Source organism: Lepidochelys olivacea (genome assembly GCF_965140295.1).
Source record: "Lepidochelys olivacea isolate rLepOli2 genome assembly, chromosome: 17".
Classification (NCBI taxonomy): Eukaryota; Metazoa; Chordata; order Testudines; family Cheloniidae; genus Lepidochelys; species Lepidochelys olivacea.
The window spans coordinates 2,141,179-2,165,798 of record NC_140427.1 but is presented as its reverse complement, the minus strand read 5'-3'; the positions used below and the strand labels follow the sequence as shown (position 1 = coordinate 2,165,798).

The 24,620-nt window shown below is 53.6% G+C and overlaps 1 protein-coding gene across 3 annotated transcripts; it reads right to left on the bottom strand.

The window, feature by feature from the left end:
* Window positions 1-694: 694 nt before the first annotated feature.
* CRYBA1 (crystallin beta A1) lies at window positions 695-24,592 on the bottom strand. 3 transcript variants are annotated; one of them, XM_084650841.1, is made up of 8 exons: window positions 24,509-24,573; window positions 23,686-23,759; window positions 19,053-19,533; window positions 8,296-8,360; window positions 7,137-7,255; window positions 3,967-4,108; window positions 1,972-2,114; window positions 695-1,019 (listed from the first exon to the last, which is right to left on the bottom strand). In XM_084650841.1, the coding sequence occupies exons 4-8, from the start codon at window positions 8,338-8,340 to the stop codon at window positions 872-874; spliced, it is 597 nt and encodes a 198-aa protein (XP_084506967.1). In that variant the 5' UTR covers window positions 8,341-8,360; window positions 19,053-19,533; window positions 23,686-23,759; window positions 24,509-24,573; the 3' UTR covers window positions 695-871. The 3 variants fall into 3 exon arrangements, with proteins under 3 accessions (XP_084506967.1, XP_084506966.1, XP_084506968.1); XM_084650840.1 differs by lacking the exon at window positions 23,686-23,759 and having other exon boundaries at window positions 24,509-24,592; XM_084650842.1 differs by lacking the exons at window positions 19,053-19,533; window positions 23,686-23,759; window positions 24,509-24,573 and adding an exon at window positions 9,396-9,459.
* Window positions 24,593-24,620: the final 28 nt, after the last annotated feature.

The window sequence follows — 24,620 nt, the reverse complement described above, 5'->3', positions numbered from 1 at the left end:
TGCCTGATGGTCAACTAATGCAGCACTGGTAAGAGGTTGAAGAGGCAGGTGGGCCCAGCTCCCCCTGACTTACTGTGGGTGCTGTGCTTTTTGGAGTGCAAGGGAAGGAGGACAGAGCTCTGGAGTCTATCACTTCAGGGGAGGGGCGGAGAAAAAAGTTGAACCTGTATAGCTGTAGGGCAGCAATGAGTGGATCTGCCCATCTGAGAGAACCGCTAATAATGGGGCGAACCTCCCATCTGCAGGTCAGTGGCCAGGAGACCATATCTGCTCCACGTGGTTTGAACACAGAAGGCTTCTGCCGATAGTAAAAATCCAAGTGTGATGTAGCAATGTTGTCTCCAGTTTCACTGCAGCCCTTGTCCGCCATAAACCTATATGGAGTTGGTTTTGCAAGGAGCCAGTTGTGCTGACAACTGGCCTGCTGACAGACTAACGGCTGTAGTAGTGTGCTTGTGTGAGAAGACTGTGTCTTCTAATTCTGAACTCGGTGGTGTAAATCTCAAGACACTCCACTGAAAGTCAATGGACTTACCTATGTGTAAAATCATTGGAAGGAAGGAGAATTGGGCCCAATGTCTTGACTAGTTGTGATGTGAATTTGAGACGAACTAATGCAAGTTTCAGTACCCTTTGTTCTGAACACTGGAGTGACAGAATCCAAACACCCTGGTAGCATTTTCTTTCAGTGACATTTATTGGTAATTGCAGCAATTAGTACCATGAAGAAACGATGTCTCAACAGCAGTCACAGTACAAGGAAGAAATCTGTCTGTTTTGTAAGGGGAAGTGCTAGCACCATAGGGATCAGTGTGCTTTAGAAATCTGGCAAAGACGCTCTTTAAAGAGGAGAGCCTGCGAACACAAATATCTACTGCTGAACACGCCGAATAGACTGGACCTGGAAGGTCTGGGCATGTGAGCCCCACTCTCTCCAGTGCTTGTAATCTCCACCATGATGGTCGCTCTCCAAAATGTACTGGTAGCCACGGTAACCAGGATACTGGTAGCAAACCCAGCTGGAACAAACAGAAGAGTCAGAAAGCTGTTGGACTTGGAAAGGGGAGAAATCCCCATGCCTACAAATCTAGAACTGTCCTAGGTGTGTCTTGGTGAATTGCCCACCCAAACCCAGAAAGAAATAGAGCCAGGCCATCTGCCTCTAAACTGCTCCGAGAAAATGGGGAGAGGGAAAGACCCTACATGGCACTAAAGAAGAAAGTGCTCTTTTCTTGTCAAACTGGAGTTAGTTTCCCAGCTTTATTGTGGGTAAAAGCCTTTTGCAAACAAACATGAGTTTGTCACCGTGCTCAGATGTGAACCCATGTGCTGCTATGTCCAACGGGACTGCAGGCTGTGACACTTTCCTGGAGTGCGACCTGCCCTCTGGCTGCTGCAGAATTCCTGCTAGAGCTGCAGTTTTTAAGGCTTCCTCTGAGCCCTAGCCCAAGTAGAGCGGTCTTCACCTGAAAGCCCTGGGCTGCCCATGCCCACATGCTGAGGTACTGATGTGCTTGAGCCGTGCCACAGATGAAGGACTAAGGAAAGGGTAAAACTGCATTGTGCCCCGTATCCATTGTGGTCTGTAGGATGAATTCTGCATGTTCCGTTTCCACAATGGAGATGACCCGTACTTGGATAGCCTTGGCCCTGCCTCCATTGAGGAAATTTGCAAGTTGATGGAGTTAAACTGAAGTAAGCCCCTAATGCAGATGTGCTGCACTGGCAGAAAAACGGGGTGTACCTAACCCAGTACTGTACCCACGCTCTGGTCAGAACATCTCCTGCAGGTGTGCCAAGGGTGGAGCTGTGCACTCCCTCAGCGGGTCAGGGCTTTTCTCAGGCCTCTCCCTGTGGGCGGCCCTGCTGCAACTGGGAATCGTCACCCACTGCTAGAGATGTGCACTGGGTTCTACAGCCAGCCTCCTGCTCTCACACCTCTGGTGTGCTAAGCCTGCGTGTCTCACTTACGTGCCACACTGTACTTTCATGGAGCCCACTTCATTGTTTCCCCAGCCCATGGCCTGCAGGGAGGGGTAGTCATCCGATACTTCCCACTGGCGTCCCATGAAGTTCTCCTTCTCAAAGACGGTCATCTTGGACTCCTTGTGATTCTGGGCGACAGGAATAGAGCAGACATGAGAGGGAAGCCAGTAGCATCTTTCAAACAGATTGTGTGGGGGGAAACGGACGCAGCTCCTAGTGATGGGCCCCTTGCTCCAAGGACTTGCTCTGGGATCTGACCCCCATTGACCGGCTGTCTCACATCTATGAACCAGGGTAAGAGATCCATGTCTGAAGCAGAAGGTACGAAAACATTGCACTAAAGGAAGGGAGGTGCAGCCATCTACGTCCCCTGCCCTATTGTTCAGGGGCTAGGATACTGCAATGATGGACAGCCAATGTTTCTGCACTTCCCTTTCCAATCACATCAGACTTTTAGCAGCCTCTAGCTGTAGCTTGCCTTACAATTCTACAAAAACGACCCAGCTAATCCTGAGTGCATCCAAAAATCCCCTCAGAGGTGCCTTGCTTGCCCCTAAGGCCTAGCCATGCTGCGCAATCACGCCAACGGTGGAGAGCAGCCAGGAGAACTGTTCAATTGAGCCTCCTTGCTTTACCCTAAGCTTACAGCCCGTCGTCATCTTGGCACTGACAGCGGTGGGGCTGCATGCGCTCCTGAGAGCTGGGCCCGTGGGCTCATCCAGAACGGCACTTCCATGTGTTGTACGTGGCGTACAGAGGACACTTTGAATGGTTGCGGACGATACCAAGCTGGGAGGGGCTGCAAGTGCTTTAGAGGACAGGATTCGAATTCAAAATGATCTGGACAGACTGGAGAAATGGTCTGAAGTAAAGAGGATGAAATTCAATAAGGACAAATGCAAAGTACCCCGCTTAGGAGGGAACAATCAGTGGAACACTTACAAAATGGGAAATGACGGCCTAGGAAGGAGTCCTGCGGAAAGGGATCTGGGGGTCATAGTGGATCACAAGCTAAATATGAGTCAACAGTGTAACGCTGTCGCAAAAAAAGCAAATGTGATTCTGGGATGTATTAGCAGGAGTGTTGTAAGCAAGACACGAGAAGTAATTCTTCCACTCTACTCGGCACTGATTAGGCCTCAACTGGAGTATTGTGCCCAGTTCTGGGTGCCACATTTCAGGAAGGATGTGGACAAATTGGAGACAGTCCAGAGGAGAGCACCAAAAATGATTAAAGGTCTAGAAAACTTGATCTATGAGGGAAGATTGAAAAAATGGAGTTTGTTTAGTCTGGAGAAAAGACTGAGAGGGGACATGAGAACAGTTTTCAAGTACATAAATGGTTGTTACAAGGAGGAGGGAGAAAAATTCTTCTTCTTAACCTCTGAGGACAGGACAAGAAGCAACAGGCTTAAATTGCAGCAAGGGAGGTTTAGGTTGGACATTAGGAAAAATTTGCTAACTGTCAGGGTGGTTAAACACGAATAAATTGCCTAGGGAGGTTGTGGAATCTCCATCATGGGAGATTTTTAAGAGCAGGTTAGACAAATGCCTGTCAGGGATGGCCTAGATAATACTTCGTCCTGCCTTGAGTGCAGGACTGGACTAAATGACCTCTCGAGTCTCTTCCAGTCCTACCGTTCTACCTAGCTGGAGTGACTGACGAGTTTTTAATCAGAGTGGCTGTATTTACTAACAGCAGCTGGAGAGTGAGTGAGCAATCAGTGACTCTCCCGGCTTCCAGGCCAGGCCTCCCAGCAGCATCCATCACAGGGAAGAGTAGGCAACTGTCAGGCTGATTTGCAGCAGCAAAAGCTGGTAAAAGTTTTAGGCTACTTCATTCCAAAAAAGACATGAGCCCTGCCCTGCCCTCTGAGCCCAAGAGGCACCTTTGTGGAGGAGTCATAACTCTGCTTCGCAGGAAGGCAGCAGGCTGCTGGGAAACGCGACGGGGTGAAGAGGCCGGGGAATCTCACTTACAGCACAGCAGATGGGGCGGAAGGACATCAGGCGCTCGGTGTGATAGGCGTTGCTCCCACTCCAGGCATCCCACCGTGGGTATTCTCCCCTTTCCAAGATAAACTGCTGCCCACAGAAGCTGGTGTGCTCATAACCGATCCAGCTGCAATGACAGAGCACAGCTCCATCGGTCCTCCTGGTGCAGCTCCGGGGCTGGAATCGGTGCCCCAGACCCAAGCAGGGGGGAAGCAGGCAGGCCTGCCCTGGCCAGCTGCACCATCGTCTGTCACTCAGGGAGAAGGGGCACAGAAAATCCCTGTGGGCTCCCTCGCTGCCAGAAGAGAGATGAGGCCAGGCGTGGCCCTATCCCCTCTCCACAATCCAGGGGTCTGCCTGGCTGAAGCTGTTGCTTCTCCTGGCCTGGGTGCCTGAGGGGAATGGAGCACGCATGGCACCCTAGTGTTAGGACAGGCCCTGCTCCAATAGCCACCGTCACCTGCGCGGGAGGCTGTATGGTACTGAGCGGCGTGAGCTCATGCTAAGGGCCCTCACAGCTGCTGGGCTAGCTCAGCTGCTAGGGCCTGCCCTCTGCTAAGTGGCTGTTGCCCAGACTCATTACACATCCCTGCGTGTCGTCTTCACGCAGGCTGCAGCGTTACCCAAGACAGAGCAGGGGGAGGCTCCAGGGAATGGACTCCTAGAGCACGGGATGCTCCAGGTAGAGTTCCCACTTTCCCTGGGTTACAGGTGACCTGCACAGGGCTCGGACAGCTCCACCCTCCTTTGCTTCTCTACAAGAGCTTGAAAGGGAGATTTTCTCCAGCTGGTTTTTCACTGCGGAAATACGGGGGCTGTCACGTACTGCTGCTCCCAGGTGTTGCTGGAGGAGTCCCAAGGGTCTCCACTGCCTGTAGCGAACCCTCCACCAAAGGGCTGGAGGAGGTTTGATCTTCCAGAGAGGCGCCCTGCTCTAGCGTGTTTGTTAGGCATCGGAGTTATAGGGGACTAACACACAAGATGTTGGCTCAGCTCCTCTGCTGCTCGGGTTTCGCTCTCTTGCAGCACTGTCATTGTGCTAATTTCCCCCCTTGCCCCAGTGGCAGCCACGGGCACAATTCCTAACGTCGGAACCACGCCACCCCCGCCCCGGTTCTCCCAGCCACTCACGCCTGCCTCTCTTCTCCACCACAGCCCCGCTTTGAGAGATGCTTCCCCGGTTGTCTCTTGTGTCCACAGGACACAACACCTGGTGAGTCTCTGTGTGGGGCCGGTACCCATGCTGCCCACCAGAGGGCCCGCAAAGCAGCCGGGAGGCAGCCTGGATGCGACTAGGGAAGGCTGAGAGTCTGAGCCTCTAAGACAACCCCAACCCCGCTGCGTCCCTGCACCTATCTGCCTAGGAGAGCGAGTGACTCGCATGCCAGGTGGGATGGGGAACCTTGGTGCATTGTCAGGTTGCCCAGGGGCGGGCTGCCGCAGTCCCCTCCTGTCCTCTGTGTATTAGAATCTCTAACGTGGCTGATCCCCACCTCAGCTGGACACAGGTTTTCGAGGCGGCTTGTTGGGCACAGGGAGTGTTTGAGGGAAAACAAGCTCGCCCGAGCACACAGCATGGTTGGAGGGCTGAGTGGCACTAGCTGTGGCCCTATGCTGCGTTGGCATCCTGGTGAATGGCCCACTGGAGGAGGGAGCTGGTTGCTGCTGCCTGGCTAGCTCGTGCCTTTTGCCTTAATCCCGTTAGGGGTGGGGAAGCAGGAGAGAGAGGCTGACACTGCTAACTGCAGCGGGGTTCTCACTGCTCGGCATTAATGGGCTGGAAGTGGCAGAGAAATTGTCCCTCTGCTGTGCAGAGGATTCCCCATTTTGGTTGTGGAGAGGGGTGCCTCTCGCTCCTGGAGCCCTGAGTCTCTCCACTTTTTTCTGCTGTGCACCCGTCTTGTGGACCCAACTTTCTGGGCAAAGCAATCAGGCAGGGGTCTCTTCAGAGTCCGCTGCTGCTTACCTAGCTGGTTGTATTGCAGGCATGCTGCTACCAGGCAGAGCATGTGGCCAGCGCATCCTGGTGCCTGGGCTCAGCTCTCCTGTATGGCAGCCACTGGGCCGAGCCGGTGTCATTGACTGCTGGGATCCAAAGCAGTCAAGGGCTCCAGGCCAACAGTCGCTCTGCAGGCGGGTCTGGGGTAGACTGGCTCTCCTGGGTTGAGAGAACGGTTTAGTGCAGGGCTCGCTAAGCTGGGAGGTTCCATTTGGCGCACTAGACGCAGAGCTGGACGGGGCTCTGGTGCAAATGGGGTCACGCTGTCTCTGGGGATGCTGGGAAGGGGAGATGCCTTTGGGCAGGGCCCTCCGCTCTCCACAGGCGGCTGCCTTGAGGCTGGCAGGCCTGGTTGCATAAGGAAGCTGCACTGGGTTAAGCAATTTCAAAGTGATGCGGTTCGTCTGGTGCAGAGCCCTGGGTGGGCACGAGCTGGGGCTCTCGGGGTTAGCTCAAGCTGACTGGGAACGGGATTACGCTGAATCGCACTAACCCACGCTCTAGCCGTTGACTTGGTGTGTCGTAGGTGACCAGAGTGCAGACCCTGGCTGCAGCTTCAGATCTGCTCTTAAACTGAAGTCATGGGCTTAACCCCCATCTCAGCCCAGGGTTGTGACTTTCCCATGTAGACAAGGCCTGCGACTGGCTAAGGCTGTCACGGAGGCTGGCAAGGGTTTGCCAGCAGGCTGGTAGCTGTGGCCTAGGATTTGTTCTGGATGCTCGTGGTGGGGGTGGAGCTGCTGCTTGTATATGAAGGACCTAAGGCTTCCAGCACAAAGACAGGCTCAACTGTGCAAAATCTGACGCCGTTCCTCCCTGCCCCTCGCCAGCCCCCCGTCAACTCCTTTCTCCAGAAACAAGCCTGCCACGGGTGAGATTGTCCCGCTGTTCACTTTAATGACCTACATTTCTGTGTTGGTGCCATCTGGGCTTTGCTCCCTCCCCCATTGGGCACAGTCGGGCACTACAGGACCTGAAATGGGACACTTGCTTTCCCCCCAGCTGGGTAGGTGGAGCCCGGGAGCCACCTGGCTCGTAGCCCCTGTGTTTTAGCAGAACGGCCAAACTACTTCTGAGGTGAGATGACAACCCGGCCCATCCGTGCTCGGTCCTCGCCTGCCAGCCCCCCAAAGCCTGGCGGGAGCCTTGTACTTACGCGCCACATTCCACCTTTAGGGAGCGGAGGTTCTCGAAGCCGCACTCAGTGACGGTGGGGCAGGCCGAGGTGAACTCCATCTTCTTTCCCTGGAAGTTTTCTTGGTCGTAGGCTGTGAGCTGAAAGGAAGTCGTCCCCACATGAGTGTCACTGAAGCGGGGGTGGGGGGCTGTGCACATTAACAGTCCAGGTGAACTGGGTGCTCCTTGAACAAGAGTTAAGGTTAATGCCTCGGGGCTGCATCTGCACTCCTCGGGGCTGACCCATAGCGCCCCTGTTGTTCCAGCTATGGGGCTCTAACACGCAGCTGGGCCTTGCAGCACTCAGGTGCATGAGAGATCAGCCCAGCCGTGGACACGTTCTTTCTCACCCTCACCTACGGCGCCCACTCCTGAACCACACAGCTGCTTGTCTCCGGCAATGAGCTCTGGACTCGGCTGGGGCATCCCCGGGAGGGGTCTGGAAGCGATCACAGCCCTGCTGAGTGCACAGAGATGCGCTGAGAGTAGGCTGCAGAGTAGACAGTCTTAGGCTGCACTTAGAACTCACACTAGTTCCACTCCAAAGTCTCCAGTGCAAAGAGGATTAGGTGGAGAAAGGAAGAGCAGGGACTTTCCTGGTGCCCTGGCCTGTTTCACAGGATCATCACCTCCCCCCGGCAGCAGCTTCTTTGTCCACCCCCCAGATTTACACACCTTTTTCTCTTTTTCCTTCTCGCTCTCCCGCCCAGCAGGACAGAGCTGCTCCCCGGCTTGCCAGAATGCTGCAAATACGCTAGCCCACCCTTTTGGTGGCAGCTCCATCAGACCTCAGCTGCCTTGGCTCCAGCCACGCTTGCTCCCCTCCACCTTCGCACTCCCACCATGGGGCTGCTGCGCTTGACTGGCCCGCACCTGCCCAGCAAGCGACTTCCGAAACTGGGCCAGTGAGCATTCGCACCAGCAGGAACTCCTGCCCCTGACTTCTGCGCAACCAGGGGTGCACTCGGTGTGATCCGGCAGGGGGCAGGAGACCTGGGCTCTGCCACTGATGGGTCACCTTGGCCCAGTCATTTCCCTTCCCTGGGGGTCACATCTAATGTGCGGGCAGTGCACACTCAGCAGGGGCCTCGAGGCCCTCCATGCTACAAGTCCTAACGCGCAGGACAGCTGGGACGTACCTTCCACGGGCCCGTGGGGCCAGGCAGAGGGTTCGTCTGAGCCATCTTCGCTGTGGGGCTGGTGCCTGGAAAAGGAGGGAAAAGCACAACTTGCGTCAGAGTGACTCTGGCACAGAGCCAAGCAGGCTCCTTTGGAAAAGCTTTTCTGCACACGCTCGCTGGTGCCCACCGTCCCCTCATTCACTGGGTCACCCCTCCATTCACTACTGGCCCCATGCACTCCGCACGATCCCAGCAGAGACCGGGGGGGCAGCGCTGTTCTCAATCTGAGTGGGGGTATTCCGTGTCTGGGTATGTGGGTGTGAGTGGGGGTATTCCGTGTCTGGGTGTGAGTGGGGGTATTCCGTGTCTGGGTATGTGGGTGGGAGTGGGGGTATTCTGTGTCTGGGTGGGAGTGGGGGTATTCTGTGTCTGGGTGTGAGTGGGAGTATTCTGTGTCTGGGTATGTGGGTGGGAGTGGGGGTATTCTGTGTCTGGGTATTCCGTGTCTGGGTGGGAGTGGGAGTATTCTGTGTCTGGGTATGTGGGTGTGAGTGGGGGTATTCTGTGTCTGGGTGGGAGTGGGAGTATTCTGTGTCTGGGTATGTGGGTGGGAGTGGGAGTATTCTGTGTCTGGGTATGTGGGTGTGAGTGGGGGTATTCTGTGTCTGGGTGGGAGTGGGAGTATTCTGTGTCTGGGTATGTGGGTGGGAGTGGGAGTATTCTGTGTCTGGGTGGGTGAAGATCTCTGGGCTACGGAGCACATCTTCCTAAGTGTTTGCACAGCACCTAGTGCAATGAGGCCTCAACCCCAGCCCCAGTCGGGGCGTGGGAGCGTTACCACGCTATAGACATTAAACATTACGAGTGACCGCTCATCTCCAGGCCATGCAGCCCAGGTATAACCGAGACATCACCTCTATCTCCAGCTATGCTCTGCTGCATCCTCCAGACACGTATTCCCCGCCCCGTCCACGCACCCTCTAGAGACTTGGCTACTTTGCCCCTCAACAGCTAGCTGCGGTGAGGAAATCATTTCTACTGAAAATGGGAGAGCGTGAAGGAGGAGGCCGATTCCCAAGCTCCTGGGCGGGGTGTTAACCTGAAACCTCCCGAACTACCTTGTCAGTGTCTCTGGCTGTCACTCCATGTGTGTGACCGGAGACACTTGGCCATGGGTTGATAGGCCCAAGTTGAGAGCTGTGGTGTATGAATCTGTCTTTGCAAAGGGCTAACTCCTGGCCGTCTCGTTTCAGCACCTGTCAGCAGGCAGGAAGGAGGCTGTGTCTGCCTGTCTCTTGGAAGAGCAGAGAGAATGGAGGAGGTGATAGGAAAAGTCGAAAATTCAGCCCCAGGACTCACCTAGCTCAGCTTGCACTGCTGCTTCCTCCATGTACTATCTGCCTGTTCCAGCCCCTCTGGTTATATAGCACCCAGCTGGCCGGGGCCCCGGGCCAGCATTTGTAGAGCAGTCAGCACTATGCTTTCTCTGATCCTTTCTGCTGATCCTCAGAGATTCCAGCAGCTCAGCCCCATGGTCTGATCCACGGTCGGCTGTTTGCATGGCTAATCTTGGTCACAAATGACTCAACAGCTTCGTTGCTCTGGTACTTTCCAGCCTGGCAGCATCATTCTCTCATGAGACAAGCTTGGGGTTTTGTCTCTGGCCGCTCTCTCCCCGCCCCAACTAGGGACACCCCCCATGGTTGCTCAGAAAGGTTCTTGGCATTTCCTTTTTCAGGCCAGGGTTTGACTGGTTTCAGAGATGAGCCTCGTGGAATGGAACAAAGATTTTCCCCAACAAGGGAAGAAAGAAGAGACCAAGAGTGAAGGGGGGATGATAACCAGCCTGAAGCACCCCAGCCTGCTAGCAGCTGCTGGGAAAGGGGTGAGTCCTGCTGCCTGACCAAGCCAGAGGGCTTGTTACCCGACATGCAGGTAAACGAAAGGGAGCAGCTCTCTGGGCAGAGAAGATCGAGGGTGTGGGCTGAGTGACCCTGAGGGAGGACCCCTCTTAATTTATATTAGTACTCAGACAGCCCCCATCACCCTAGTGTCTGGGAGCCTCACCATCTTTAGTGGATCTATCCTGCAGATTACCCCATGAGGGGAATTATTCCCATGGTTCAGATGGGGAACTGAAGCCCAGAGAGGCTAAGTGACTGGCCCAAGGTCACGCAGGATTCAGTGGCAAAACCAGGAACTGAAGACTGGTCTCCCAAGCCTCAGGTCAGCACCCTGACCGTTCAGCTGTCCTTCCTCTCTAGGAGCCCCAAAGCAGGTGAAGGCATCAGAGCTGAACGTTACCTGGGTTTTGATTTCTGTGTTAACCTCCCTCCCAGTGGGCAGCCGGGGCTCCCTGGGGGTTTGCTGTCTGAGAGCAGCTTGGGAATGGCTCCAGCTGAGGGCTCCAAGACAGAGGCAGCTGCTGGATGCTGGCAGAGACAACGAAGTTCATCACCCCAGGTCCATACCATTGAGCGCAGGCCTGGTGCAGTGGGAGCGTCAGGCCACACGCCAGGGCCCTGCTTGCTAGTTCCCCAGCCCAGCTTTCCAGGGCCATCGGCTCACCGCCGCTGGTGCTGAGCAGAGGGGTCTCTCCAGGGTGTGTAACATCCTGCAGCACCGGGGGCCTCCCAGGATCTCTGCAGGCGAATGCCAAGCTGCTCAGGGTGGTGCTGAGTCGGGGGGAGGAATAGAACCTGCAGCCAGGCTCTGGGCCAGCACCTGACCTTCAGCTCACCGGGGGGGGCGGAAGGGTGCAGGCTCCCAGAATTACCCTTGTCCTGGTGGAGACAAGGTGGGTGAGGGACCAACTTCTGGTGTGGACGGTACAGGCTTCGAGCTTCACAGAGCCCTGCTTCCCCTCTGGGGAGGGTAACCAGAGCCTCTGAGCTAAAATCCAAGCTGGGCAGATGGTTCGGCATGTGCCGGAGGAGACCCCTTCTCTTGGCGATTTGCAGAGCAGCTCGGGGGGCATTTGTGGGCTGCAGGAGACCTGCTGTGTCTTAGCAGAGCCCCAGCCTGTGAGCTCTCTGGGCAGGGGCTGTCTCTTGTGTGTGTGCGGGGGGTTTGCATAGCAAGGCCCTGCTCTGTGCCTGGGAGCCAGGGCACCGCTGTTAAATACTCCCCTGCTAGCTCTGAGTCCTGCAGAAAGCGTCTACCAGCAGCCTGGTTCCAGCCTGGACTGGTGGCCCCACGCTCCATGGCCCCAATCCTGCCTGTCCCAGTGCTCTTTGGTAACCATAGTAACCGGATCTCTCTCTGTCCCATCCCTGCCCTGGGCTCATCCCAAGTGGCCTGGTGTGAGTGTGTTTCAACCCAGGCCCAGCCACTGCTGAGCCCTGCAGGCCACGAGTCCCCTGGGTTGGCAGGCTCCTTCTTTCCCCTGGCTGGACGGGCTGGGCTCCTTGTGGCCAGGGCCCTGTGCCGGGACATGCCAGGCCAGGCCCGTGTTTGCTGTGAGGCTGCCGGGGCCTGGGGCCTTCTCGCCCTGCAGTGCTCTCCAAACAAGCGAGGTCACGGCAAGCTGCCGGCTCAGCGCTTTGCTCCCTGCGGCACAATGCGGCCGCTGTGACGTCTGACTGCCCCTTTTGTTTGGCTCTAAGCAGTGAGAGGGACAAACAAAAGCGCCCCGTCAGCTCCACCTGGGCCTGGCTATTGTCCTAGCGGGGCTCTGGAGGCTGGACTTCCTCCCCTGCCCCTGCCAAGGGGCACATAGGGGCCCTGGCTCTCTGAGCTGCCGTTGCCAGGGGGCTCTGGGCTGAGGGAGGGGCCCTCACCTAGCAGGAATGTTCCTGGGGCGGGGGGAGCATACAGCTATCTTTTCAATGAGAGACTCCCCCTGGGGTGCCACCAATGCCCCAACCCTCCCCCATAGTGTCTGCCTCTACCCCTCTAAATGTCCTCCCAGGGTGTCTGCCCCAGGACCGGCTCTAGGCACCAGCCAAGCAAGCACATGCTTGGGGTGGCACAATTCCAGGGGCGGCGTCCGGCCACCCTTTTTATTTTGCTTGGGCAGCTGCGCTCTTGGAGCAGCAAAAATCCTGGAGCTGACCCTGGGCTGCCCTCAAACTCTCACCTCTCCTCAACCCCCAGTGTAGTATCTGCCCCTCAGACCTCCCCCTGCAGTGTCTCCCCTGCAGGGGCTGAGCCCCTAGAGCGCTCCCCCAAGGGACCCTGGTGCTGCTGACCCCACTCCTAGGGCCAGGAATGAATGTCTCGGATGCAGCACATTGCGGGACAGGGGATCTCCCACAGTATTCTTGCCAGTAAGTTAAAGAAGTATGGGCTGGATGAATGGACGATAAGGTGGATAGAAAGTTGGCTAGATTGTCAGGCTCAACGGGTAGTGATCAATGGCTCCATGTCTAGTTGGCAGCCGGTATCAAGTGGAGTGCCCCAAGGATCGGTCCTGAGGCCGGTTTTGTTCAATATCTTCATTAATGATCTGGAGGATGGCGTGGACTGCACCCTCAGCAAGTTTGCAGATGACACTAAACTGGGAGGAGTGGTAGATACGCTGGAGGGTAGGGACAGGATACAGAGGGACCTAGACAAATTAGAGGATTGGGCCAAAAGAAATCTGATGAGGTTCAACAAGGACAAGTGCAGAGTCCTGCACTTAGGACGGGAGAATCCCATGCACCGCTACAGACTAGGGACCGAGTGGCTCGGCAGCAGTTCTGCAGAAAAGGACCTAGGGGTGACAGTGGACGAGAAGCTGGATATGAGTCAACCATGTGCCCTTGTTGCCAAGAAGGCAAATGGCATTTTGGGATGTATAAGTAGGGGCATTGCCAGCAGATCGAGGGACGTGACCGTTCCCCTCTATTCGACACTGGGGAGGCCTCATCTGGAGTACTGTGTCCAGTTTTGGGCCCCACACTACAAGAAGGATGTGGAAAAATTGGAAAACGTCCAGCAGAGGGCAACAAAAATCATTAGGGGACTGGAACATGTGACTCATGAGGAGAGGCTGAGGGAACTGGGATTGTTTAGTCAGCGGAAGAGAAGAATGAGGGGGGATTTGATAGCTGCTTTCAACTACCTGAAAGGGGGTTCCAAAGAGGATGGCTCTAGACTGTTCTCAGTGGTAGCTGAAGACAGAACAAGGAGAAATGGTCTCAAGTTGTAGTGGGGGTGGTTTAGGTTGGATATTAGGAAAAACTTTTTCACTAGGAGGGTGATGAAACACTGGAATGCGTTGCCTAGGGAGGTGGTGGAATGTCCTTCCTTAGAAGTTTTTAAGGTCAGGCTTGTCAAAGCCCTGGCTGGGATGATTTAGCTGGGGATTGGTCCTGCTTTGAGCATGGTTGGACTAGATGACCTCCTGAGGTCCCTTCCAACCAGAGGTGAAAGTAAGCCGGTACGCCCTGGTACGGCGTACCGGTAAGAGCCAGTGTGCCGTACCAGGACCGGCTTTCCAAGAGGGCAATTTAAAGCCCTGGGGTAGCAGCAGTGGGGCTGAGGCGGGGATTTAAAGGGCCCCAGAGCTCCAGCCGCTGCTACCCCCCTCGCCAGGGCCCTTTAAATCCCCGCCAGAGCCCTGCCGCCGCTACCCCAGGGCTCGGGCAGCAGGGCTCAGGCGGGAATTTAAAAGGCTCGGGGCTCCGGCAGCTGCTACCACAGCGAAGCCCCAGTAGCAGTAGAAGTAGCAGCGAAGCCCCAGTAAAGCTCTGCCGGAGCCCAGAGCCCTGGGGTAGCGGTGGCAGCCGGGAGCCCCCACAGCTCCTCAGTGATTTAAAGGGCTCGGGGCTCTGCTGCGGTAGCAGCAGCTGGAGCCCAGGGCCCTTTAAATCACCCCCGGGGCTCCCACCCGCCTCTGCAGCTGGTAGCTCAGGGGTGATTTAAACAGCCCCGGGCTCCCAGCTGCCACTCGCGCAGCTGGAGCCCTGGCCCTTTAAATCTTGATTTAAAGGGCCTGGGAATTTAAGGCCCTGCCTCTTCCGGTGGAGGCCACACCCCTGGCTCAGGACTCCAGTGTACCGGTAAGTTCTCTAACTTACTTTCACCCCTGCTTCCAACCCTGATATTCTATGATCCCAAAATCCAGCAAGCTCTGATGCAACAGGAGACAGCTCCATGCTCTGGGTGTGTGGAGGGGAAACGGGGCAGCTTGAAGTCCCAGGTAGGGCAGAGCAGCTCTCAGAACCGCTGGGGAGGAGAACGCTGAGCAGCAGTGTGATTGCCAAGCGCCTGCCCTAAGGGCTGTGGGCTGCGAACCCTCCACCAGGGATGGGAGACGGGAGGGGCAGGGAAGCACCCCAGCACGGGGAGAATCGATTAAGGTTTGTAGGAAGAAGCCAGCCTCAAAGTGGGTTATTACTCCTAGTGTCACAGGACTAGGGCTCGATGGTGACTTGGGCCACAAACCCACACAGGGGATTCGTCATGCCCACACGTGGGCGACATCGTGCACTGGGGCAAGTGGATACTGGGCACCTTTCCTGCTTACCCCGGAACAGGGAAGTGGGAAGTAAGTGGAGCCTGGGCTCTGACCCCCAAAACACCAGCTGGCACAGCTGAGCTTGCATGGGGTGTGGTTCCGCTCTCCTGGAGGGGGCTTGTCTGAGGCACCTGCCGGGCTCAGGGCTTTGTCTGAAGGCACAATTTAGCGCTCAGAAAGGCTTTTACAAACTGAGTATTACTAACCTGGAGAAAGTCTGCCCCTAATAGGTGAGGAGGGAGAGGAATCTGCTGATGAACGACTGACCCCAGAGCTGCTTGGTCTTAAACAATCTTCAACAAGAACAATAAGGAACATGCCCGTTTCCCCAAGTGCCCGACAGACAATCACACTCTCAGTGAGTTTTAATGCTAGGAGACTTTCACCCAGCGATTCTTGCATTGAGCACAGACCCTCCATTTGGGCTACAGCATTTCCTTCCAAACTTCCTTGGGTCGGGACTGAAGGATGTCATGTGACCGAGAACCCCCAGAACCTGCGGTGGGTTGTTAATGGTTAATTCCCCTCCCTGCTTGAAAATTAGCTCTAATTCGTTCCAGTCTGAATTTCAGCTTCCAGCCATTCGACCTTGTTCTGCTTTTTGCTGCTAGAATAAAGAGCTGCCGCCGATCAAAAATCTCTTCCCCAGGTAGGCCCTTAGAGCCCATGATCCAGTTACTTCTCAGCCTTCTCCTGGGTGAGATAAATCAACTGAACGTCTTTTAGTCTCTTGCTCTGAAGCAAGTTCCCAGACCTTGAGTCCTTCTTGTAGCAATAAACCCGTTTCTGAACCGGTTCCAATTGGTCAGCATCCTGTCTGAACAATCTCCTCCTTGCTGCCGTAGATACTTGTGTGAGATCGCTGCCCTGCTTTGGAGCTCAGAGATGCTTTTCAGAGTATGGAAGGCCCAGCGAGTCTCTGGATTTACGCCTGCTCTGGAGACCTTCTCCTCTAGTTGAGATACGCACAGTGTGCACTGAGGTAATCTCAGGCCAGACTCTGCCGTCCCTACTCATGGTAAGTAGCACCTCACTCTGCGAGTACCCTGGGGGAGTAAAGCACTACTCAGTGTGAGTAACAGTGGCAGATTCTGTCCCTTTCCTAGCACCTCTGTCCCATATTTCAACCAGCAACATGGGTTCCCGTAATAACAGTCACAGGATTTGGCTCTTTAAGCTGCAACTTCGGGTGGCCTACATGTGCCAGCAGCCTTGGACGCGTCCTCTGTGACACACCTAGTCAGCAGCATGCTGCTGGCTCCCTTTTCATATCCGTGACGTTTGTCTGACAGCAACCTGGGAATGGGGATAAAGTGAGTGCAGAATCAGGCCCCCTGGCGTTGCCATACCGCGTCCGGCCACTGGAGGGAGCGCTAATGACAAGAAATGAGCTGGTCCGTTGTGCCCTGGCCTCCCAGCGGACACATGCGCCCAGGTGGCCTCTGACCCTGCTGGCTGCAGAGCCTTGTCCCCTGCAAGAGCCACCCAGGCTCCCCCAGCCAGACACAGTGAGAGCGTGGGGCGGGGCAGGGGGAAGAGTGGAAGCTTTCCCTGATGGTCTCATTTGGGACAGGGGTGGGAGGGGAGGCTGGTTCTCCAGCCTCGAGCCGTGAGGTGCTCAGATCCTGCAGTGCCAGGAGCTGCAGAGGGACCCAGGCTGGGCAGCTCAAGGGGGGCCTAGTCTGCGCCCCTGCCGGGGGACGAAGGAAAATGAAATGCTCTCTGTAAAGCTGGGCTGTGCTCCTAGAGCCGCTGGTTTATTTAGCCTTTGGAGCCAAAGTGAGAGGCTGTTAATGGGGAGCAGACCTAGAGCATCTCCCTGTGATCCTTGTGGCTCCTCTTGCTGCCCATCCATAGTCTCCACCAGCTGTCCCTTGCCTTACGCTTGGGGAAGGGGCCGTCCTTGTGCTCTGTGCTGGTCCAGCACCTAGCACCATGGGGCCTGAGCCGTGACAGGGCACCAGCACCATACAGACAGCAGGGAACGACGACGGTCTGGAACAGACAGGAAAGGCGACAGCCAACCCGGCGAGAGGCGCAGTGGTGGTCGGTGTGGCGGGCTGGGAGCTGCCACGGCACCATAACGTTTACGAGGGACACGGGCAGGAATCAGCTACCCCTGTCTCCCAGTCTAACCACCTCCACGCTGGGGCTGCACCATTTACAGTTCTCCAAACCAACACAGCTGTGCCTAGGTCAGCCTGAACTCAGGTCACTGCCTCCACCATGCCCCTGCAGGAGTCATGTGCCCAGCCACAGGACCTTTTGGAGCAGCATCTGGCGGGTACAGGGCACACGCTTGTCCCTGGACCCCCACAGCCCATAGGCTGAGCCTGTGAATTCCCCGCCCGCCCTGCCATGCTCTCCCCAAGCCAGCACAGCCCCAGAAGCAGCCACACCCTGTGCTGTCAGCTTGCCCTTACCCTGTGTAAATTTGCTGACCATTTGGTTGAATTTCTGGCCATTTGAGTTCACCATGGGTCGTGCCAGCTCGGTCTGGAAGAATATGGCCTGTGGGGTGTCCCAGCCACCCCACAGCGTTCCCCACTTCCGAGAGGTGAGAGAGTTGCCTTTTCTGCCTGGGGAAGGGTGCTGTCTGCGAGGGCTCCCCAAAGGGCCTGTCGGACGGCTCTCCAGACCCTGCTCCTGCAAGAGGCTCTGCTAGTGCATGACTCTGGGGGACTTTCTCCTAGAAAGCTCAGCTCCCCTCCCCCTGTGCTGAAGCCTGACACGATATCCCCGCCTGAGAGGAGCCAGTCCCTTGCAAAGGCAGGTTCCCCAGGGACGGATCTAAGTTCTGTGGTGGGAGCTGAGGAGAACACTGTGATGTTGCACTCGAAATGATTTTATGAAAGTATGCTGATGAGTGTTAATATAATGTAACTAAATATGCTTCATGCAAAAGGTGTCTTGTAAGGTATCATTACAAACCTTATAATCTGCTGAGTGTGGTCACCCTGTTTGTATGAATGTATCACTCTTGTATCTGAAACTAGAAATATAAAATATAACTCTGAGGGCCTATTGTAATTATGCAAAGTGTGGGCCATTCATGGTGGTTTGGAATCTTGATGACTCCCATTAACCAGGACAATGGCTCTGTTTACTTGTAAGCCTTCCTGTATACGTGTGTGCTGGCAAGTGGGTAATGAAATCTTACAATGACATGTGATCATGTCACCTGACCTGGAATCCATCTTTAACCTGGTGCTTTTCCACTGAGAGGGAGGGGTGGGAACCCAGAGGGACAAAGGATTTGCACCTTATGCAAAAGATATATAAGTGGGTGGAACAGAACAAGGGGAGGCAGCCATCATGAGAAATCCCCCGGCTACCACCTGAGCTGGAACAAGGGCTGCACCAGGGGAAAGGATTGTGCCCAGACTAGAAAGGTGTCTGGTCTGTGAAAGGAACTTATTGAAACATCTCTGAGGGTGAGATTGTATCTGTATTCACTTTTTATTACTGTACTAGACTTAGACTTGCGTGTTTTGTTTTATTTTGCTTGGTAATTCACGTGTTCTGTCTGTTACTACTTGGAACCACTTAAATCCTACTTTCTGTATTTAATAAAATAAGTTTTTATTTATTAATTAACCCAAGTATGTATTAATACCTGAGGGAGCAAACAGCTGTGCATATCTCTCTAACAGTGTTGTAGAGGGCGAACAATTTATGAGTTTACCCTATATAAGCTTTATACAGGGTAAAATGGATTTATTTGGGGTTTGGACCCCATTGGGAGTTGGGCCTCTGAGTGTTAAAGACAGGAACACTTCTGTAAGCTGCTTTCAGTTAAGTCTGCAGCTTTGGGGCACGAGGTTCAGACCCTGGGTCTGTGCTGGAGCAGACGGGCGTGTCTGGCTCAGCCAGAGAGGGTGCTGGAGTCCCAGGCTGGCAGGGAAAGCAGGGGCAGAAGTAGTCTCAGCACATCCGTTGGCAGCCCCAGGGGGGTTTCTGTGATCCAGCCCGTCACAAACACCTCAAAGCGGGCTGGGGTTTGCCGAAGGCTGCATGGTACTCACATAAGGATCGTGCTGTCAGATCCAGCTGGAGCCCAGGGCAACTGGCTTTTCTAGATCCTAGGGATCCCCAAAAGAAGAAACCCTTTAGCAGCACAGAATGAATTCCCTTCTGTTCTAGTCTCTATAGGTTCTCCTACCCCTGAGCACAATAGTATCTGATGTGATACTTATAAGAAGCACCCGGGATCTTTATAGGGGAGAAGGCAGCACACCGCATTTATTGAGAATTCAACAGTCAGCATATGCTTTTCAATCACACACACACCCCCATGAACACAGTCCTGCCAGCTGATGTTTAGACTTACCAGTCCAGAGTCTGGATCAATCTAGCAGCCAGTCAGATTGGTTGCACAGGGGAGCAGGGCTCTGTCGTTTGCGATCCGAAGCTCCTGGAGTGTGGCAAGATGAACACAAAGTCCCATGGCCAAGCACCCTGTTCTTACAATCTTTTTTTTTCCTCTGTTGAGGTCTATGGATTTTGCTGTGTCAGTTTGTGACCGGTTAGTCCTTAATTGGTGTATCTTTTGATGTTAACATTCCAAAACACCTCTGAGAAGGTCATCCTGTCCTGGTTTCGATTTAATCAATTGTCTTGTCTTTGGGGTGCCAACCTCCACCTCAGGGTTGTCAATCTGCCCTTCCTTCCTTATGGATGCCCGTTGATAGTTCTCTGATGTCATTAAGTTTCTTCACTCCTTCTTCCTTGAGCTATAACAATGACCTTCACACCTTATCTTTTCCTGATGCATACGTTCCTCATTCACACAAACAGTCTTTCACAGAGACCTTTAAGAATACAAACAGCAGTATTTTATATCAAGGGAAAAGACATTGTAAATTAAAACTTACTACATCTTATAACCAAAACAATTCACAGTGGGGCCCAGGCCTTCAACATCCCTCTAATATGCTTAACATAGACACAGTATAAGATCCTATCTCTTACTAACTAAACCTTAAAAAAACCTAGAAGGGCCTAATTTGTGATGCATGGGAAACAGAATCTCTCATAGTTCCAGAGGGTCGTTCCTTTCTGCTATTCGAAAAGGGTGGCTGGCAGGATGATCAAATCATATATTAATTCTTATAGTACAAATATAAAATCCTGCTCCTACACTGAACACCATCCAGCAGCGCACTAAGCAATGCAGCTAGCATCTCTCACGTGGAAATGGAGTGGAAATCTATCAACTGCATGAAAAAACTTGTACAGATACAGACAGACATCATCTTCCTTTCCAAATGCAAACAGATGGACATCGTACCAAAAGGACTGAAGGTAAAAAATCCATTACAATCTACACACCACACAGACTATGCTGACAGCTTGTGCCACACGCTCTCAAAGAAACTGCGGAACCACCTGATCAACATCCTCTACAGCAAACAGGGAAAGATTAAGAATGAGCTCTCAAAAATGGATACTCTCATAAAAAACCAACCTTCCACACAAGCTTCCTCGTGGCTGGATTTTACTAAAACTAGACAAGCCATTTACAACGCACACTTTGCTTCTCTACAAAAGAAAAAGGACACTAAACTTTCTAAACTACTACATGCTACAAGGGGCCACAGCAATGGTTCCCTCAACCCACCTAGCAATATTGTTAACCTATCCAACTATACTCTCAGCCCAGCAGAAGCAGCTGTTCTATCTCGGGGCCTCTCCTTCTGCCCCTCCACCCCCACGAACATGATACAGTTCTGTGGTGACCTAGAATCCTATTTTCGACGTCTCCGACTCAAGGAATATTTCCAAAATACCTCTGAACAACATACTAATCCACAGAGACCTCCCTACCAACACTACAGAAAGAGGGATTCTAGGTGGACTCCTCCTGAAGGTCGAAACAGCAGACTGGACTTCTACATAGAGTGCTTCCGCCGACGTGCACGGGCTGAAATTGTGGAAAAGCAGCATCACTTGCCCCATAACCTCAGCCGTGCAGAACACAATGCCATCCACAGCCTCAGAATCAACTCTGACATCATAATCAAAAAGGCTGACAAAGGAGGTGCTGTTGTCATCATGAATAGGTCGGAATATGAACAAGAGGCTGCTCGGCAGCTCTCCATCACGAGTTTCTACAAGCCATTACCCTCTGATCCCACTGAGGGTTACCAAAAGCAACTACAGCATTTGCTCAAGAAACTTCCTGAAAAAGCACAAGATCAAATCCGCACAGACACACCCCTGGAACCCCGACCTGGGATATTCTATCTACTGCCCAAGATCCATAAACCTGGAAATCCTGGGTGCCCCATCGTCTCAGGCATTGGCACCCTGACAGCAGGATTGTCTGGCTATGTAGACTCCCTCCTCAGGCCCTACGCTACCAGCACTCCCAGCTACCTTCGAGACACCACTGACTTCCTAAGGAAACTTCAATCCATCGGTGATCTTCCTGATAACACCATCCTGGCCACTATGGATGTAGAAGCCCTCTACACCAACATTCCACACAAAGATGGACTACAAGCCGTCAGGAACACTATCCCCGATAATGTCACGGCTAACCTGGTGGCTGAACTTTGTGACTTTGTCCTTACCCATAACTACTTCACATTTGGGGACAATGTATACCTTCAGATCAGCGGCACTGCTATGGGTACCCGCATGGCCCCACAGTATGCCAACATTTTTATGGCTGATTTAGAACAACGCTTCCTCAGCTCTCGTCCCCTAAAGCCCCTACTCTACTTGCGCTATATTGATGACATCTTCATCATCTGGACCCATGGAAAAGAAGCCCTTGAGGAATTCCACCATGATTTCAACTATTTCCATCCCACCACCAACCTCAGCCTGGTCCAGTCCACACAAGAGATCCACTTCCTGGACACTACAGTGCTAATAAACAATGGTCACATAAACACCACCCTATACCGGAAACCTACTGACCGCTATTCCTACCTGCATGCCTCCAGCTTTCACCCTGACCACACCACACGATCCATCGTCTACAGCCAAGCTCTGCGATACAACCGCATTTGCTCCAACCCCTCAGACAGAGACAAACACCTACAAGATCTCTGTCAAGCTTTCTTACAACTACAATACCCACCTGCAGAAGTAAAGAAACAGATTGATAGAGCCAGAAGAGTTCCCAGAAGTCACCTACTACAGGACAGGCCTAACAAAGAAAATAACAGAACGCCACTAGCCGTCACCTTCAGCCCCCAACTAAAACCCCTCCAACGCATTATTAAGGATCTACAACCTATCCTAAAGGATGACCCAACACTCTCACAAATCTTGGGAGACAGGCCAGTCCTTGCCTACAGACAGCCCCGCAACCTGAAGCAAATACTCACCAACAACCACATACCACACAACAGAACCACTAACCCAGGAACTTATCCTTGCAACAAAGCCCGTTGCCAATTGTGCCCACATATCTATTCAGGGGACACCATCACAGGGCCTAATAACATCAGCCACACTATCAGAGGCTCGTATACCTGCACATCCACCAATGTGATATATGCCATCATGTGCCAGCAATGCCCCTCTGCTATATACATTGGTCAAACTGGACAGTCTCTACGTAAAAGAATAAATGGACACAAATCAGATGTCAAGAATTATAACATTCATAAACCAGTCGGAGAACACTTCAATCTCTCTGGTCACGCAATCACAGACATGAAGGTCGCTATCTTAAAACAAAAAAACTTCAAATCCAGACTCCAGCGAGAAACTGCTGAATTGGAATTCATTTGCAAATTGGATACTATTAATTTAGGCTTAAATAGAGACTGGGAGTGGCTAAGTCATTATGCAAGGTAGCCTATTTCCTCTTGTTTTTTCCTCCCCCCCCCCCCCCCAGATGTTCTGGTTTAACTTGGATTTAAACTTGGAGAGTGGTCAGTTTGGATGAGCTATTACCAGCAGGAGAGTGAGTTTGTGTGTGTATGGGGGTGGGGGGGATGTGAGAAAACCTGGATTTGTGCTGGAAATGGCCCACCTTAATTATGCACATTGTAGGGAGAATGGTCACTTTGGATGAGCTATTACCAGCAGGAGAGTGAGTTTGTGTGTGTGGTTTTTGGGAGGGGGGTGAGGGGGTGAGAGAACCTGGATTTGTGCAGGAAATGGCCCAACTTTATTATCATGCACATTGTGTAAAGAGTTGTCACTTTGGATGGGCTATCACCAGCAGGAGAGTGAATTTGTGGGGGGGGGGGGTGGAGGGTGAGAAAACCTGGATTTGTGCTAGAAATGGCCCACCTGATGATCACTTTAGATAAGCTCTTACCAGCTGGACAGTGGGGTGGGAGGAGGTATTTTTTCATATTCTCTGTGTATATATAAAGTCTGCTGCAGTTTCCACGGTATGCATCCAATGAAGTGAGCTGTAGCTCACGAAAGCTCATGCTCAAATAAATTGGTTAGTCTCTAAGGTGCCACAAGTACTCCTTTTCTTTTTGCGAATACAGACTAACATGGCTGTTACTCTGAAATCCATCTCTCACGTGTGGTTTGCTTTCTCATCCACTCACCAGGGGAAGGATTGTGTGTACAGCGGAGTGGTTTGTTTTGGAAGGTTTTTTTTAATATACGCATTGCTCTGGGTTTGTGTCAGAGAAGGCCTGTGGGAGCAGGGCCCCTGGGGAGGTTTGGGGTGGCCCTGAGTTCCTGGGGGGTTGTTCCGCGGTCTGGGACCGGCCCCGCAGGACGCTCTGTTTGCTGCCCAGCTGGGCTCTGCCCCGGTGGTAGAAAGTTCCATGGGCCCGAGGGCTGGAGTTACGGGTCTCTGTGCCCAGCCCGGAGCCGTAGGCCCTTCTAGATACACTAAGCCCAGGCCGCACAGCACCTTGAAGATCGGGTCCGAGACTCGGTATGCTATGGGAAGCCAGCACAGAGAGCTAAATTGCAGCCCCCTCTGGGGCAAAACACAGGGGCTGCAACGGTGCACAGCCACCCCCATTCCTTACCCAAGGGCCACGGCTACTGCTCAGCTGGGAGACTGCCACTGATTTCAGCCAAACTGCTGCCTGCCCAGTGCGATCTGTAGGGTGACCAGACAGCAAACGTGAAAAATTGGGATGTGGGTGGGGTGTAATAGGAGCCTATATAAGAAAAAGACCCAAAAATTGGGATTGTCCCTATAAAATCGGGACATCTGGTCACCCTAGCAATCTGCCACAAACAAACTGTAACCCACCGCTAGCCTGAACGGAGACACGATGCAAGCTTGGGTTACCCCGTCCGATACCCATGGACGGAGAAATCCGGGTGCAGCCACAAGGTATGTGCCCTTCCCATTCAGGCATAACCAGCTCCCTGAATCGTACCCAGGGCCCCTGCTCTCCTGGCCAGCCCCAGCCCTGGAGGAGCTGCACCTCCAGCTGGACAGGCGGCTCCTGGCCTTCTCAGCCCCACGCGTCCAAGACAAAAGGAAAGCACAAAATGTAGTGCTGACAAAGGCAGGCAGCTGTGTCACAGTCCCCTCCCCCACTGCAAGGCCTGTGCCTAATCTGCCTGTTCCATGCTGGGCCTGCTGGCCACAGCCCATCTGGAGGAGTGGCCCAGGGTGTGCTGCCGGCTCTCTGTGGCGCTGACAAGGCTCTCTGGTTATGCCCTTTAATGCTCTGCTCCCTGCTGGGCAACCGCAACGGGGCACTTGCTGCTGTAAATCAGCCTCTCCCTTTACCAGTCGGAGGGAACGCGTGAGGGCGGTGACCTGGGGAGGGAAGGCGCTGCCCTGAGAGCTAGTGTGAAGGGGGGAAATGCTGGGATTGTAAAGATGGAACTTGCCTCTCTCCTGGGGCTGCAGTTCAGTGCTGGGAGCAGCTTGTCGGAGCCCATGGCCCTGGTCTCAGTAGCATTGGCAGGGCCAAGCCCTTGGTTAATATATTACACAAAATTA